The 16,866-nt window shown below is 39.4% G+C and overlaps 1 protein-coding gene across 1 annotated transcript in view; it reads right to left on the reverse strand.

Annotated features, from left to right (window-relative positions):
• Positions 1-549: 549 nt before the first annotated feature.
• LOC109055444 (NACHT, LRR and PYD domains-containing protein 12-like) overlaps positions 550-16,866 on the reverse strand; it is a 61,381-nt gene continuing 45,064 nt past the window's right edge. The window contains 1 exon segment of the mRNA XM_042743672.1: positions 550-1,378. Coding sequence (XP_042599606.1) covers positions 852-1,378 — 527 coding nt within the window. The 3' untranslated portion in view covers positions 550-851.

Here is a 16,866-nt window from a genome sequence, read left to right on the forward strand (position 1 = left end):
ATCATCATTAAATATTGAGATTTTATTTTATACATCTTATAATAACATACATTCATATTTTTAATATTATTAATAAGTAATGACTTTTTATTTAATATTGCAGTAATATTATTGCAATAAGTTGATATTGATTTGTTTAATTGTTAAATATTATTTGAATGACAACCATTAAAAAATCAATCAAAACTGTTATTATTGCAATATTAATTCAATAAAAAGTCAGTATTTATTAATAAGATTAACTAATATATTAATTTTATTTTATTTACAACACCACGACTGAGGTGCCCTTAAGCAAGCCACCGAACCCCCAACTGTTCCCCATGCGCCACAGCATAAATGGCTGCCGACTGCTCCGGGTGTGTGTTCACGGTGTGTGTGTGTTCACTGCTGTGTTTGTGCACTTTGGATGGGTTAAATTAAGAGCAACAATACTTAACTGTATGAACTGTACTTGGTTGTATGTCACGTCACTTTCACTTTCACTTTTATCATAAGTTCATTTCTCATCAGTTTTATTATTTATGCACAAAAACAATAGAGAAAAATTAATGACATGTATTTTTCACAAACATGATTTATGAATAACTTTTCAATTGAAAGGAAATTTTGATAGTAATAATACAAATGATTGATGTGACACTACAATAAAAACACACACACACACACACACACTCACTGATCTTACTGTCTGTATGATGATTTCTGACACATTTATTCTGACTGTTATTTCAGTGACAGAAGTTCAGCTGCAGTATTAATGTCATGAAGAGACTCTATAACATGTTACTGATTTATCATGCAGCTCAAAGCATTATGGGTAGAATCTCTCATCAGTCTCTTCTGATTCATCAACACAGTTTCACTGATGATCCAGAATAATGAACATCAAACCCAGGACAGAGCGGCTGAGTGAATGTGGTCTGCACTGTGTGGATGAGGCTCATTGTGTCAGAGACGCTGTAGAAGGAGAGAGTTCCTGCACTGTGATCCACATACACTCCTATTCTCCTGCTGATGGGCTTCACAGGGAGAACAGTCTGTTTGTTATTGTGTCTGAACGAGTAACTGTCAGGAGAGCAGAACAAACTCCAGGACTGATCATTAAATCCAAACACACATTCCTCACCCCGTCCCTTCCTGCTTTTGCTCTTATATGACACTGATATAGACACACCATCATGTCCACTCCACTCAATCTCCCAGTAACAGCGTCCACACACACTCTCTCTGCACAACACCTGACACACATCATCAAATCTGTCTGGATGATCAGGATACGGCTGTTTCTCTTCCACACCTGTCACCTCTCTGTCCTCCTCAGACAGAATGAGAAGAGTGTTTGCTGTGTTTGGATCCAGTGTGAGAAAACAGGCATCTGAACAAAAGAACAGAGACATTAATAACAACAACAATCACGACAGCTCTGTGTGTGTGTGTGTTTGTGTGTGTGTGTGTGAGAGAGAGAGAAAGATAAATAAACACATATAAAAATAGAAAAAATGTGTGTGTGTGTGTGTGTGTGTGTGTGTGTGAAAGAAGAGAGAGAGTGTGTGTTAGAGAGAGAGAGAGAGAGAGAGTGTGTGTGTGTGTGAGAGAGAGAGAGAGACAGAGAGTGTGTGTGAGAGAGAGAGAGAATTGAATTTTGAAAGAAACTTTATTTACAATTAATCAAGTAACAATACAAACATTAGTTATAATGAGAACACCAGATTTCCTTTAAAAACAGTACACAATGCTCCTTGTTTAAGCAAAACTTGTATATAATTTTGCCCACTGATAACAACTATGACATCATGAGCATAAGCTGACAGACAAATATTATTTTTTACAATTAGGTAAAGGTAAACCATATACATTTAATCTTAATTGATGCAACAAAGGTTCAATGGCCGAAGAGTATAACATTCCAGACAAGGAACACCCCTGTCTTATGCCCCTATGAACCTGAAAGGGAGCACATAAGCCGCCTTTTATCTTTAGTACACTCTCAACTTCACTATAAAGAATTTTGATCATATCTATAAATTTTTGGCAAAAACCAAAAGCTGACAGAGTTCTCCACAATTGTGTGTTAAACTCGATCAAAAGCCTTTTCCTGATCAAGTGAGATCAAACCAAACTCCAAATTACACAAATCTGACACTTGTAAAATATCCTGAATTAAAGAGATGTTATCAAAAATTGATATATTCGGAACACAGTAGGTCTGGTTAGGATGAATGACAAGGTCCATTATTCCATCCAATCTGTTGGCCAACATTTTGGAAAACAACTTATCACTGCAGAGAAGTGAAACGGGATGATTGCATTTAATATCAGTGAGATCCCCCTTCTTTGGAATGAGATTGATTATCGCTCTTCGGCATTTCAACGGGAGCCTGCCCTCCGACAAACTGCTAGTCAGTACCTGAAGCAAATCTACTCCCAAATCAGCCCAAAAAGATTTAAAAAAATCAACTGAGAGACCATCAACTCTGGGAGCTCTCCCAGACTCCATACCTTGGAGGGCCTTATGCAACTCTCCCAAACTCAGAGGGCTGGAAATAGCAGCATTACCTTCCTTGGACATCTGGGGTAGGGCATCAACCAAGGACACATTTTCTTCCCTGCACTCTAAATTAAGCTCCCTTCTGTAGAGGTTCTGATAAAAACCAACAGCTCTTCTTTGGATGTCAACAGGGTCTATCAATAACATCCCATCCTCAGAACGCAATGCCTGAATAAGGCTAAAAAAGCATGTAGACGGTGCATCCAATTGATCAATACTTTGAAATCTTGACCGGACCAGTGCCCCCTGTGTTTTATGTCCTAGTAGATCAGCTAACTGCTTTTTTCTTCAAACAGACATCTTAATAAAAATGGTCACCAGTAGAATCAGCTAACTGCTGACAGTTATTTATATCAGTTTCCAAGCTCTTCAAAGATTGTCCTAACTCTCTAGTAACGTTTTGAGTGTACTGCTGACAGAACTGTTTAATTTGAATCTTGCCAAAAATCCCACCATTGTTGTACTGACTGAAAAATAGATTTTGTTTTTCTGTAACTCTCCCAAAAAGCCTTAAAGGAATTAGTTATAAAAAATAAAATAAAATAATAATAATAATTTAAAGGAAACATAAGGTAAGGTTGGGCTCTCTCATTCTGGAGAAATCCAAACGTTTTCATATTTGTGATGTTGCCCATTTGAAAATAGGCTTTGTAGTTCACACGTGTTTCAGTTTTCGACGGAAAAAAATAATAATGAACAAAAATATACAAAAGTGGACTGCTGCTCACGCTGGGTGACACGGTGAACGGCTGCACTGTTTCCAATGAATATGTGCGTGTAAGGCACCAGCGCGATCAAACAGCTGAAACAGAAAATACTCAATTTTTGGTCACACATAAGGCACAATTTGAAAACTGTTAGCAGTTAGAAAAATCAAGAATAATAACAAAGTTAATAATAATTATTTCTAAATGCTGCACTGCTCTCATTTCGCTCTTTGCATATGGAATCTGAAGACTTTTTTTTAACCAAGAATGAACCGAAATAAGCCTAAGACTATCCCACGTTTTGAAATGAACTCACTGTAAATTTTCTAATGGTTTTTAAGGATGTTACAATGTTATATTATAATGTTATTGTTGTTTTACTTCCTCCTATCATCTCCATTAACACACCAACATTTTACAATTACATTCAGTTCGCAATCCGTCCCTTTGCACCACCTTGCGGTAGTTTCGCGAATGATTTTAACACGCGACTGACTTGCAGTTAACGCCGCGGCGGTGGTGGCGGCAGTATTACCCATTCTGGTTGTCTACCTACTGTAGAAAGCTTGACATGTCTGCTTTGCAAGCTAAGCAAATGCTACCAAACTAAGCAAGTGCTACCGAAAACAAATATTCTGTAATAAAGTAATCCATATGAAAACAACGCGATGTCCGTCTTTCACGTCTCCCTTCATTATATCTAATGCGACCATGCCCAACCCCATAACGACATAATAATGTTCCACGTGAAGCTCGCGGCATCTAAACACCCAAACCACAAAAAAAAAAAAAACAAAACAGCTATACAATCCTTCAATTTTTTTTTTTTATATTTTACTGTTTGCTTCACGCTGAGAGGAATAAGACATAATTCACCCCAAGAAGATGCGCTGAGGATTAACTCAGGATTTGAGTTTTGGATTTCCTCAGAAAAAAGAATGAAGCGCTTTTTCCAGCAGAGATCATAAACATGAGTAAGTCTTATATATATATATATATATATCTATATATATATATATATATATATATATATATATATCATATAGTTTTCACATATTATCTACACATTTTACTAGTTAGACGTTTTCCAAACTATAATTCCTGACTAAATGTATAATCAAGTGAAACATTATGAAGTTTCATTCACATCATCTAAATGTTCTACTGTACTACTAGTATCAGTGACCATCAAAATAATGTTAATAATGCAGTTTATCATTTAGTTTATTTGGGCGCACATAAATAATATAGACTTTGAAAATGCTAGTTATGTGATGTTCATTTATATATTTCAACATTACACAACACCAGTCAATACCAGTCTCACACCCCTGGACTCGTTATGTTGTGTTTTCCATTTCCCCATGTTCTCTGTGACCCAGTTTCTGTCTTCCATGTTTGGTTAATTGATTAGTTCCCAGGTGTGTCTAGTTTCTTTCCCATGTGTTCCATGCACCTGTCTGCCCTTCATTATCCTGCCTTTAAAAACCCCTGTCCTTCAGTTCAGTTTTGTCGAGTCTACAACCAGTTAAATACGTGTGTCATCCATGTTGGATTAATGTTGGATTTACTCCTGTGTTGGATTAATAAAGACTCTCTTGATTACTCTTGATTCTGTGTTCCTTCCATGAGTGTAGCGTAACAACCAGTTGCCAAAGCAGTAATATTGTGAAATATTTTAAATATTTAAAATGACTGCTTTCTATTTGAATCTTTTTTTTAATTTAATTTATTCCTGTAATCAAAGCTAAATTTTCAGCATCATTACTTCAGTCTTACTTATAGTTTAACAATATACACTATACCATTCAAAAGCTTCGAGATAGTATATATAGAAATTAAAACTTTTATTTTGCACATGTGATGATAAAAACAATTAATATGATAAATGTTAAAAACAATGGTTTTCTTTCAATTTATCAAAAAAAAAAATTCTCAGCTCTTTTCAACATTAAACATTAATAATAATAATAACAATAAATGTTTTTTTTTTTTTTAATCAGAATATTAGAAGGATTTCTGAAGGATCCGTGTGAGTAATGATGGCTAAAATTTCAGCTTTGAAAGTCAGCTTTGATTGTTCCTAATCAACTGTTTAACTGCACTTGCAAGTGAATCTCAAATTATTTTGTCGGATAATTAAATATATTCTAAATAAACTAAAAACATAAAAATATATACATTTATTTTGTCCTCGCATTCTTTCTTGTAACTCTTCCCTCTCAATCACACACCTAACTGAAAGGTTCATTATGCAGCTCATTATGCAGACCTTTGTCTTCTCAGGTGTGAATCACACAAATATTCATGGTCGATCATGCCTACTCGCATATGCCCTTTCTAAACAAAAAGTGTCTTAGAAAATTTAAATCAATCTATTGTTTTCTGTGAGCGAGTAAACAAGATAATTTTCACATCATTTTGAAGCAAAAATTCTAGGCTACATGCTTCAGGTTTGACAGTCTTGTGAACAAATGTTCTGTATGTGTTTTATGACCTTATTTCAGTGACTTTAAATTTTCACTAAACGTTGTTTTCTCAAAAACACAATCATGTACATACATGCTATTTACATATTATTGTATCAAAGTTTGTACTGAATACAGTGTTTTCAGACTTTAGCCATGTATATGTTTATAAGCAACTGAAAAAAGCACAAAAGTCAGGGCATGTCAAAACTTCTCCAGGCCCCCAAAACCTCCTAGACCTCAGAGGGTTCAAATGCCAATAGGCACTTTTAGGTTTAACTTTTTCAGTGGTGAGTTTAAAATATTCTAGCAGTCCCCCCAGAGTGAGATTTTTTAAGGTGACCATTGTTCTAGAATGCTCCCCTTACTGTTTCCATGGCAACGCATCAGGCTTGTCACATGACACACCCCGTCTACAATAACACTGCATGACAGATGGATCGCTTTTATTTCATTTTTCTTTTTTTATTTAAAATATTCACAAACTTGCATACCATGTCATGATATTCCGATTCATAAATGTGTAAATAAGTGTGCTTTGTCATTTAAAAACCTTTCTAAATGATCTTGATCTGTAATGTGATATGGGCGCCACCATGTTTGTTCGCGCTGCAGTGCAGAGATTCCTGTCAGTCGGATTTACAGCACGTGAATTCATCAATCTCTCCCAAAATATAAGTAATAAGTGGTGAATGAACTTGGTGAAGAATACAGTGAACTTTATATTTACTTACACTATGTGGATTTCATATGAATAAAACATCTGCAAATTAAATTTGAATGGATTGTTATTGTTGCTTCCACAGACATATGTATTTTTCATTTATGTGTATTTAAATGTCTGAAACCTAAAATATGTATTATGTAGTTAATAACACTGAATAGTTGTGATAATATGACAAGAGCAGTGCACGTCTCTCTCTGGCTCAGCGCCAGCCAATGCGCGAAACCACAGTGTGAATTTGACAGTTATGCGACGTCACTGAACATTCTAAATCCAATATGTGGGACCATACTCCCAGGGGCACAGAAATAAAAATCCCATATGTGGGACCATACCGCTCAAAGGGTTAAAAAGGGAGCGATATTGCCATCACTTTCCCCAGTACTTTATCGGGACAATTTTTAATTAGATGTCCCACTTTCCCGCACCCAAATCACTTTGTTTTTGCAGTTGTGACAAAAATAACATACTCAGAGTCATCAACACGAAACTTAAGTGACAAGTCTAACTCAGCGTCATCTTGAACTACCATGTATGCAAAGCGCCTAAAGGAGATGATATGTTTTAAAAGAGGGGATTCGGTGCTTATCAGGATTTTTTTTTAATTGGTGACACCAGTCTTCCATAATGGGACAGGGCCAGAGTTAAAGTATCATCACTCATGAACTGGGGAACATTCGTTAAAAGGAACTTTTTAGATGGTAATGCGATGGGAAGGACAGAAATAAACTCGCCGCTAACAGTAACTCTTTGGTCAACAACAATATTTGCTTTATCAATACTGTCAAGAAAAATCACAGCTGCGTTATTCAATCTCAAGGCTGATAATATAGACTCAAGTCCCACAACCTCTCCAATAATATATATTTTGTTTTTTTTGTTTTGTTTTCCAAAGCACCTAAATGCCAATTCACACCGCCTTAATATAAAAGGGTGAACACACTGTCCAAACAAAACAAAATAAGCATGTTTTTTAACTAGTTTTTGTGGCAGTGTGAACTGACCATAATGCTGTACGTTAGGTGTGAGATTGATTATACTTTGTTTGTTATAATACATCTATTGAGAAGTTTTCATGGTTGGTAAACCGTGGTCTCGGGTTTGCACTATGTGGGTGGAGTTTGTGTGTGTCGCTCGTCAGCACTAATTGTTTCATGTGGGCGTCTCCGTTGATTGTTCATCTGCACCAGCTGTCACTCATTACCCGATCCCTACTTATTGCCCTGTCTTTCGTCTTGTGTTTGTAAGAGCGTTGTATGAAGTCTCCCGCACGTTTGCCTGGTTTCTCGTTCCTGCTTTCTCTGTGTGTTCATCATCGCTGTTTGTCTGACCCTGGAACCCCATCCACCCTTCACCACCGGATGCAACTACTCACCACCACGGACTGCTCATCTCAGGCCTGTGTCATGCTCTCCTGCTGCCTCACCTCACTGCCACTTCCTGGATCACCGTCAGTCGCGACCATCTGTTGTTCCACCTGGATTTATTTTTATACCTGACTTTAATAAACATTCTTGTTTCACTCTTGCACTTGCTTCCTCACCCTTTTGTTACAGTTACAGAACGCTCTGACCAAGATGGAAGCAGCAAGTTCCACATCACTCTCCGAATTCATCCACCACAGTGTCAACCGCATGGATCAGCAGCAGGAGAGCATCGTCAACACCGGACACGCTGTCCAAGCGCTGGTGACACAGGTGTCCGAGCTCACCCAGCAGATCCAACAGCTGACGACTCCCGCTGCGCCACCCACACCGTCGGTTCCCCGGGCTATCTCCGAACCCAGCTACTGACCTGAACCACGCCTACCAGTTCCCGAGAGCTGCTCCGGTGAGCCCAACTACTGCAGAACATTTTTAACAAAGTGTTCCATGCATTTCTCCCTGCAGCCTCGCACCTTTGAGACCGAGGAGTCCAAGGTGGCGTTCGTGCTGATTTTGCTTTCCGGGAAGGGCTGCCCTGTGGGGAACGGCGGTGTGGGAGAACCGAGATCCATGCTGCGCGTCGTTCCACTCCCTCTCCGAGGAGATGAGTAGAGTATTCGACCGGGTCATGGCCGGCAGGGAGGCGGCCCGCGAGCTGGCGGAGCTCAAGAAGGGAATCTCTCCATGGTGGATTACTCCATCCGTTTTCGCACCTTGGCGGCCGCGTGCAAGTGGAACGAGGAGGCGCAGTGGGATATGTTCCTGCATGGGTTGGCCGACCGTGTTCACAAGGAGATCTACCTCCTTGAGTTGCCAACCAGCCTCAATGGACTCATCAACTTGGCGCTCCACGTGGATGCTTGCATCGAGCGCCTGGGGGCGCACGCCTGTCCTACACTTCTCCCCGGCAACCTTGAGAGTGGCAGCTCGAGTATAGAGAACACGGCCGGTCCCGTCTTCGATCACGAACCCATGCAGGTGGGTAGAGCTCAACTGACCAGGGAGGAGAGAGAGAGGTGGAGGTCCCGAGGACTATGCATGTATTGTGGCGGCTCTGGACATTTTCTACTCTCCTGCCCGGTAAAAGAGCCAGCCCGGTAGTAAATTTGAGGCTACTATCGGGTGGGATCTCCACTTGGAAGTCCTCAACATCAGCCACTCTCCTTCCGGTGAAACTGAGAAGGGCCAACAACACGCACACCTGTCATGCCCTTCTGGACTCGGGAGCAGAAGGTAACTTCATGGACACAACCCTTGCACAACACCTGAGACTCCCGATCACTTCTCTTTCACATCAGATCACCGACAGTGCACTCAATGGCCAGGAGCTACCCTACATCACCCACACCACTGGACCTATTACCCTTCTCACCTCCGGCAACCACACCGAGAACATCCCCTTCCTCCTCATGGACTCCCCTGTGGCGCCCATCATCCTTGGTCACCCCTGGCTGGTCAAACACAACCCAAGAGTAGATTAGGGTTCCAACACTATCACCTTGTGGAGTGAATGTTGTCATGAGTCTTGTCTGGTTTCTGCTTGTCCTGCTGTGTCTGTTTCTGTGTTTCAGGAGGAGACAACGGTTTTGTCAAACGTGCCTGCTGAGTACCTGGACCTGAAGGAGGTGTTCAGTAAGTCCCGTGCTGCTTCTCTTCCTCCGCATCGTCCCTATGACTGTGCTATAGAGTTAGTTCCAGGTAAGTCTCCGCCTAAAGGCAAGCTTTACTCTCAGTTCCTGAGAGGGAGGCCATGGAGAAATATATTTCTGATTCTCTAGCATCGAGGTTCATCCGCCCTTCCTCTTCACCAGTGGGGGCGGGATTCTTTTTAGTGGGGAAGAAGGATGGTTCTCTGCGACCTTGTATTGATTACCGAGAGCTGAACAACATCACGGTAAAGAATACGTATCCTTTGCCGTTGATATCTTCAGCCTTCGAGAGGTTACAGAGAGCATCCGTCTTCACAAAATTGGATTTACGTAATGCTTATCATTTGGTCTGCATCAGGAAGGGGGATGAATAGAAAAACGGTTTTAACACTCTCAGAGGGCACTTTGAATATTTGGTGATGTCGTTCGGGCTCTTCAACGCGCCTGCGGTTTACCAAGCATTCGTTAATGACATGTTGAGAGACATGGTAGATCAGTTCATATATGTTTACCTGGATGACATACTGATTTTTTTTTTCCTCGTCTCTCCAAGAACACGTGCAACACGTCAGACAAGTGCTCCAGAGGTTACTAGAGAATGGGCTTTTTGTCAAGGCGGAGAAATGCATATTTCATGCACAGTCTGTTTCCTTCCTAGGTTACATTGTCTCGTCTGAGGGAATACGTATGGATCCTGACAAGGTTAAGGCTGTGATAGATTGGCCAAGTCCAGATTCCCGTAAGGCCCTACAGCAGTTTCTGGGGTTTCGCCAATTTTTATCGGCGTTTTATTCTCAATTTCAGCCAACTAGTCTCACCTCTGACTGCCTTGACCTCCCCCAGAACTACGTTCAGGTGGTCGATTACAGCCGAAACTGTATTCTCCATCTCAAGAGCTGCTTCGTTTCGGCTCCCATCTTAGTCGCCCCTGATCCCACATGGCAGTGCGTGGTGGAGGTCGACGCATTAGAGGTGGGAGTAGGTGCAGTTCTTTCCCAACGCGCTGTCTCAGATGACAAGGTGCATCCTTGCGCGTTTTTCTCCCATCGGTAATCTCCTGGTCTGGCTATCTCCGATTGTTGGCCGTCAAATTAGCATTGGAGGAGTGGCGTCATTGGTTGGAGGGATCGGGGGTACCTTTCATCGTCTGGACCGATCATAAGAATTTAGAGTATATTAGAACTGCCAAAAGACTCAACTCCAGGCAGGCTCGGTGGGCACTGTTTTTCTGTCATTTTGATTTTTCTCTATCGTACCACCTAGGTTCCAAAAACGTCAAACCCGATTCTTTGTCACGTATTTTTGATCCATCTGAATGCCCGATGACTCCCAAGTGTATTTTACCTGAGAACATAGTCATCTCATCACTCATATGGGAGATCGAATCGAAGGTCAAGACGGCCTTAGAAGGGGTAATGCCTTCGCCCGGGTGCCCACCGAACCGATTGTTTGTTCCGGAGGAGTTACGGTCCGACGTGATTCAATGGGGTCACTGCTCCAATGTCGCTTGTCATCCAGGAATAAGCCGCACTAGTTGCTTGGAAAAGCAACGATTCTGGTGGCCACTTATGGCTCGCGACATTCACGATTTTGTGTTGGCCTGCTCCGTTTGCGCCAGTGGTAAGACGTCTAACCGACCTCTGGACGGGTTTCTTCAACCGCTGTCTGTCCCTGCGAGACCCTGGTCCCACATCGCTCTAGGTTTTGTTACCCCGCCCTCCCCGCCCTCTAATGGCATGACGGTCGTTTTGACCATAGTGGACCTATTCTCGAAGGCGGCACATTTCATTCCCTTGCCCAAATTACCCTCAGCCAAGGAGACAGTGGTTACTGTAATTGATCACGTCTTTTGGTTACATGGCCTTCTGGTAGACGTGGTTTCTGACAGGGGATCCCAATTTGTGTCCAAATTTTGGAGGGAGTTTTGTAAATTGTTGGGAGCGACGGTTAGTCTGTCTTTGGGTTACCATCCACAGAGCAATGGTCAGTCTGAGCGGGCCAACCAGGATTTGGAGAGAACGTTGCGATGTTTGGTCTCCAAGAATCCTTCTTCCTGGAGTCAGCAACTCTCTATGGTTGAGTACGCTCATAACTCACTACCAGTGTCATCCACGAGCCTCTCTCTGTTTGAATGTAGTTTAGGTTACCAGCCACCTATTTTTCCTAGTCTGGAATCTGAAGTCGCGGTCCCCTCTGCTCACGCATTTGTCCAGATGTGCCACCGCATGTGGACCAGAGCCCGTGAGACTCTGCTCCAAGTGAGGGCCATGTGTCCAAAATTAAACCTGTGTTTTATTCATGAATTAACCGTGGTCTCGGGTTTGCACTGTGTGGGTGGAGTTTGTGTGTGTCGCTCGTCAGCACTGATTGTTTCATGTGGGCGTCTTCACTGATTGTTCATCTGCACCAGCTGTCACTCATTAACCGATCCCTACTTATTGCCCTGTCTTTCGTCTTGTGTTTGTCAGAGCGTTGTATGAAGTCTCCCACACATTTGCCTGGTTTCTCGTTCCTGTTTTCTCTGTGTGTTCATCATCGCTGTTTGTCTGACCCTGGAACCCCGTCCACTCTTCACCACCGGATGCAACTACTCACCACCACAGACTGCTCATCTCAGGCCTGTGTCACGCTCTCCTGCTGCCTCACCTCACCGCCACCTTCCTGGATCACCGTCAGTCATCGCCGCAACCATCTCCTGGATTTATTTTTATACCTGACTTTAATAAACATTCTTGTTTCACTCTTGCACTTGCTTCCTCAACCGTTTGTTACCGTTACAGAATATACAACCCTAGGAATTATATTGCATTGTTTCTCTCTTTTTTTTTAAATGGTGAATTGCCAGAAAAAAAGAAAAGAGTTTGCTTATGATTTTCACTTAACTATTTAAAGTGGGTTGGTTAAGGGCATGATTAGCTGATGTATTATTGTGGGAGCATGTGATTAGTTGATGAATTTTGTGCATGGTTAATGATGGCTCTTAAATATTTAAATGCAATATGTTGAGTGTCTACTAAGACTTGCATATTTGTGCATAATGTTTTGACCCTGGATGCTTACAAAAGGCTAATCTTTTATTTTTGTGCCAGAAACATCACAAGCATTCATAATTCTTGTTGGTTCATGCTGAACTGGTGTTAATAAATGTACTCTTTATCCTAATAAATCAATTAAGTTGATATTGTCACTGTTTTAAAGTTGCATTGTTTGGAGACTTTAATTTTTTCAGTGTCCAATTTCTGTTTGATTTATTATGAAGGGGCAAATTACAATCTATATAAAATGAAAACATTTACTTATATGTAGATGCAATTTATTTACACACTGTACAGTTTGAGTAAACAGGAATATATTCTGTGAAAACATGTTTAAGTTTATTTACTTATATACAGTAAAAAGGAGCATTACTTAAATATTTGAATGTTTTAAAAATATTTACATTTATAGAAATTTAATATATCTACATATACATAAATGTATTATGTTAACAAATATTAGAAAATAATATATGGACTTATATTGCAGATTTATATATTTACATAGTCCGATATCTAAATGTATTGTCATATAAAGGAAATAAATATATGTAAATATTTTCAATAAAATATATTTACATACAGTAGGTGGCCAACCAAAATGTGGCCGTGGCCACCGCGTCTGCAAAGTGCATTTGCAGCTTTTGAGTTATCAAACAAGCGGATCAAAGCACATTTTCACAAGTAGCCATCAGCTTTGCCTCACCGATGTTTTACATTTGACGGCTGCAGTCGGGGAAAATTAAAGAAAAACACTGCAGTTAAAATATTTAATATTTACAGATGAAAGTTTATTACTTGAAGTTATGTGCGTTTCTTAGAAAGAATTCAAGCAGGATAAATGTCAAGCCTATGAGCCTGTGCTTATATTTTCTCTAAGCTACACAGTATTACATCATATTGCTCCATATACCAAAAGTGGTAGCCTATTTAAGTGAGCTAGGCTACATGGATTTATATGCAAAATGTCAATATTCTAACATATTAGGCCCATAGCTTGATTTATATTTTAAAATTCCTTTAATAAAACAACATGCATTTTTGTCATGCACTACTTTGTTATTCGTTACCTGTCCTTTATTTTGACAGATAACTTTTTGGGAAAAATATATTTGTCTGTACACTGATTAAGAAATTGTTGCGTGTTTTACAAATTATTTCCTTTATTTTAGTAAAACGTGAGGCAATGTATAATTTCGCTCCCATTATTTAGGCCTAATTAAAACAAGAAAAGAACTCTAAAGAATGAACGGATTAATAAAACGTCCTCACGTTTAAACTCAAGTTCTCTCATTATAATCAACAAAATGCACATTAAAAAAGAGCTTCATTAATTGATAACTACAGTGATTTTAAAGGGAGCCTTCTTTACTTGCTTTCATATTATTTAAAGTTAAAAAAATAAATAAATAAATTGCAAGAGTGTAAGATTTGCGCAGCGCGCATGATGCTGAGTGCAACACACAGGATTTATTCTTATTTGTCTACATGTTTTATCTTCATTACAAATCTTGTTTGGTTTATTTTGGATAATTGTAAAAATGATTTACTTTGTAATGCATATGCAAAATGTCAATTATTATTCATATTCAAGTGTTTGTGCGAAAATTATTAATGCACATGCATGACAGGGAGGCGTCCTCTCGATCACTTTAATTTTTTCCTGATAATGAAATAACTGAAAATTGGGGTCTCTTAAATACATGAGAAATATATCTACAGAAAGCTTGAAATGTCTACTTTTAAACGAATCAATTCAAAACGAAAGCATTATGTAATCTGTGAAGGTTACATTTCTCTTTAAAGGCGCATCCATGTGGAGAGAGTCAGCACTGTGAATTTCATCTTGCAGCCAACAAGAAAACATTTGTTTATTAATAAATAATTAAAATGTATCCTTTCTCACAATTATTAGGCTACTTCTGCCTGTGCTTTGTGGCAAACTTAATGCATGTGCTTGAGCGTGCAATATACTAAGGCTGGATTATAGATGTAAATTTAATATAAACCTGCGATTAGTTGAATAATGACAAATGAACGACTAGTAACTAAAAAATCTTACATGGGGGCAGACCTATTAAATACCCTCTAGACATGTCTGTTAAAGTTTTTAAAGCATTTTATACGCATTTGCATAAATTCTGCTTTCAAAACGGTTCATAATGGAGAGATACCTTAACACTGATTTTTCCTCTGAAACACAAAAAAAAAAAAATTAAAATAAAATTGATATTTTATGTTTTGAGAATGGCCAACCCTTCTCTGCAGATATTGTTGCTTCTGGTTTGTGCATTGTTAATACAACAAAAACAAAAAAACAAACAAAATATAATGTCTCCAAAAATTCTGGTGTTTTTTGTCACGTCTGTAACGCATGTGTATTTCCCAAATCTAAAATAGCCTATAAAACATGTTCATAGATGGATACTTTACTGATGTCTGGACTCTGTTTGGGATTTAGAAAAACACAAAGAGATGGTTCAATATATTGGTAATGAATAGGCTACATTCTATGAGAATTAAAAATACACACTAGACGAAACAAAATAAAAGTAATGCAACAGTTTGCATCATTTATTTATTTTTTGTGTTAAGGCAACTTCGTTTGAAAGGTTAAGTGATAATAACTAATAAACTATATTGCGCTATACAGTAGTCAACATTTGAAGTGGATCAAAACCTTTCTTTAAAGTTGTCCTAAAACCAAAATTACAAAGCATTTGTCCTACTTTGCAAACCTGTTCTGCAAGTTTGAAACCCTCATAAGACACTGTCCATATGCAAGAGCAAGAGATTAACACCTTTATTTTTCAACCCCCACAATCTAGACAGAACTACCCCCCCCAAAAAACCAACCCCCTCCAGCTGAACTGAATTCGGTCTGTTTTTTGGCTGCGAGGAACGGTGTCTTGTCATGCTACTGGGTTGAAATGCTGTCTGCACTCACAGCAGCTCTACTCTTTTTATTCATTATTTTCACGCAGCCCATATTAGTATTTTCACAAGACCATAATAATAACAAATTATCAATTGATAATGAATCATTATTTTTACGAAATACAACTTATTTATCATGAGCCCGACATTTAACAAGGCAGGAAAACATCCAGTCTACCTGAAGGAAGAAGTATTTCATTGTAAGTTCATGCTGTTAAATAGAGAAATTAAATAATAATAATAATAATAAACTAGTGTAGGCTATTCTTAAACTTGGAGCTCATTATATTGAAGTACAAAGCCAAACACCAGAAGCAACCTACACTCTCTAAGTGTTCTTTCATTAAAAAGTATGCATTTTGTTTATTCACAGGCTATATGGTTGAAAAAATATTTTAGTTTAAAACTTTGTGCCATTTTTTTAAAAAAATGCTTTATTGACTAACGCTTCATAGACCTTCAGTTGTTATGCTTTAAAATCCCATGCCATTTGTAATTTCACAGTATTTCACCTCCTAAATTACTACCCAAATTCTATAATGGTAAAATTTACTCAGGCCGATGGGATTTTTTAATGACATTATTATTATTATTATTTTTTTAGAATAATTGTAGCCTACATCAGTGACCAATTTTCCACACCGCAGACGGATGATAACTTCATAACGACAAATACACACTCTCTCTCCTCTTCTCCACTCTCACAGATGGACGTTTCCAAACTTATCCTGTCCAGTCATCCTACTACTTGTCCAATTGATCCTATTCCCACTTACCAACTTCAAGCGATTTCTTCTTCAGTCATACCTTCACTTACTCACATTATCAACACCTCTCTTCACTCTGGTACAGTTCCCTCAGCGTTTACGCAGGCTTGGGTAAGCCCACTGCTTAAGAAACCATCTTTAAATCCAGCACTTCTAGAAAACTACAGACCGGTATCCCTTCTTCGATTCATTGCAAAGACACTTGAGCGATTCGTGTTCAACCAACTGTCTATGTTTCTTGTACAGAACAACCTCCTGGACAGCAACCAATCTGGCTTCAAAAGCGGCCACTCAACTGAGACTGCACTGCTCTCGGTTACTGAAGCCCTGCGACTGGCAAGAGCAGCTTCCAAATCCTCAGTACTCACCTTGCTGGATCTGTCTGCTGCCTTTGACACAGTTAATCACCAGATTCTACTGTCCACCCTCAGAAAGATGGGCATCTCTGGAACCGCACTCCTGTGGTTCAAGTCCTACCTCTCAGATAGATCCTTCAGGGTGTCTTGGAGGGGTGAAGTTTCTAAGTCAAAACTTCTTGCTACTGGGGTTCCTCAAGGATCAGTGCTTGGACCACTTCTCTTCTCCATCTACATGACGTCATTAG

Source organism: Cyprinus carpio, chromosome A4 (genome assembly GCF_018340385.1).
Source record: "Cyprinus carpio isolate SPL01 chromosome A4, ASM1834038v1, whole genome shotgun sequence".
NCBI classification, from domain to species: domain Eukaryota; kingdom Metazoa; phylum Chordata; class Actinopteri; order Cypriniformes; family Cyprinidae; genus Cyprinus; species Cyprinus carpio.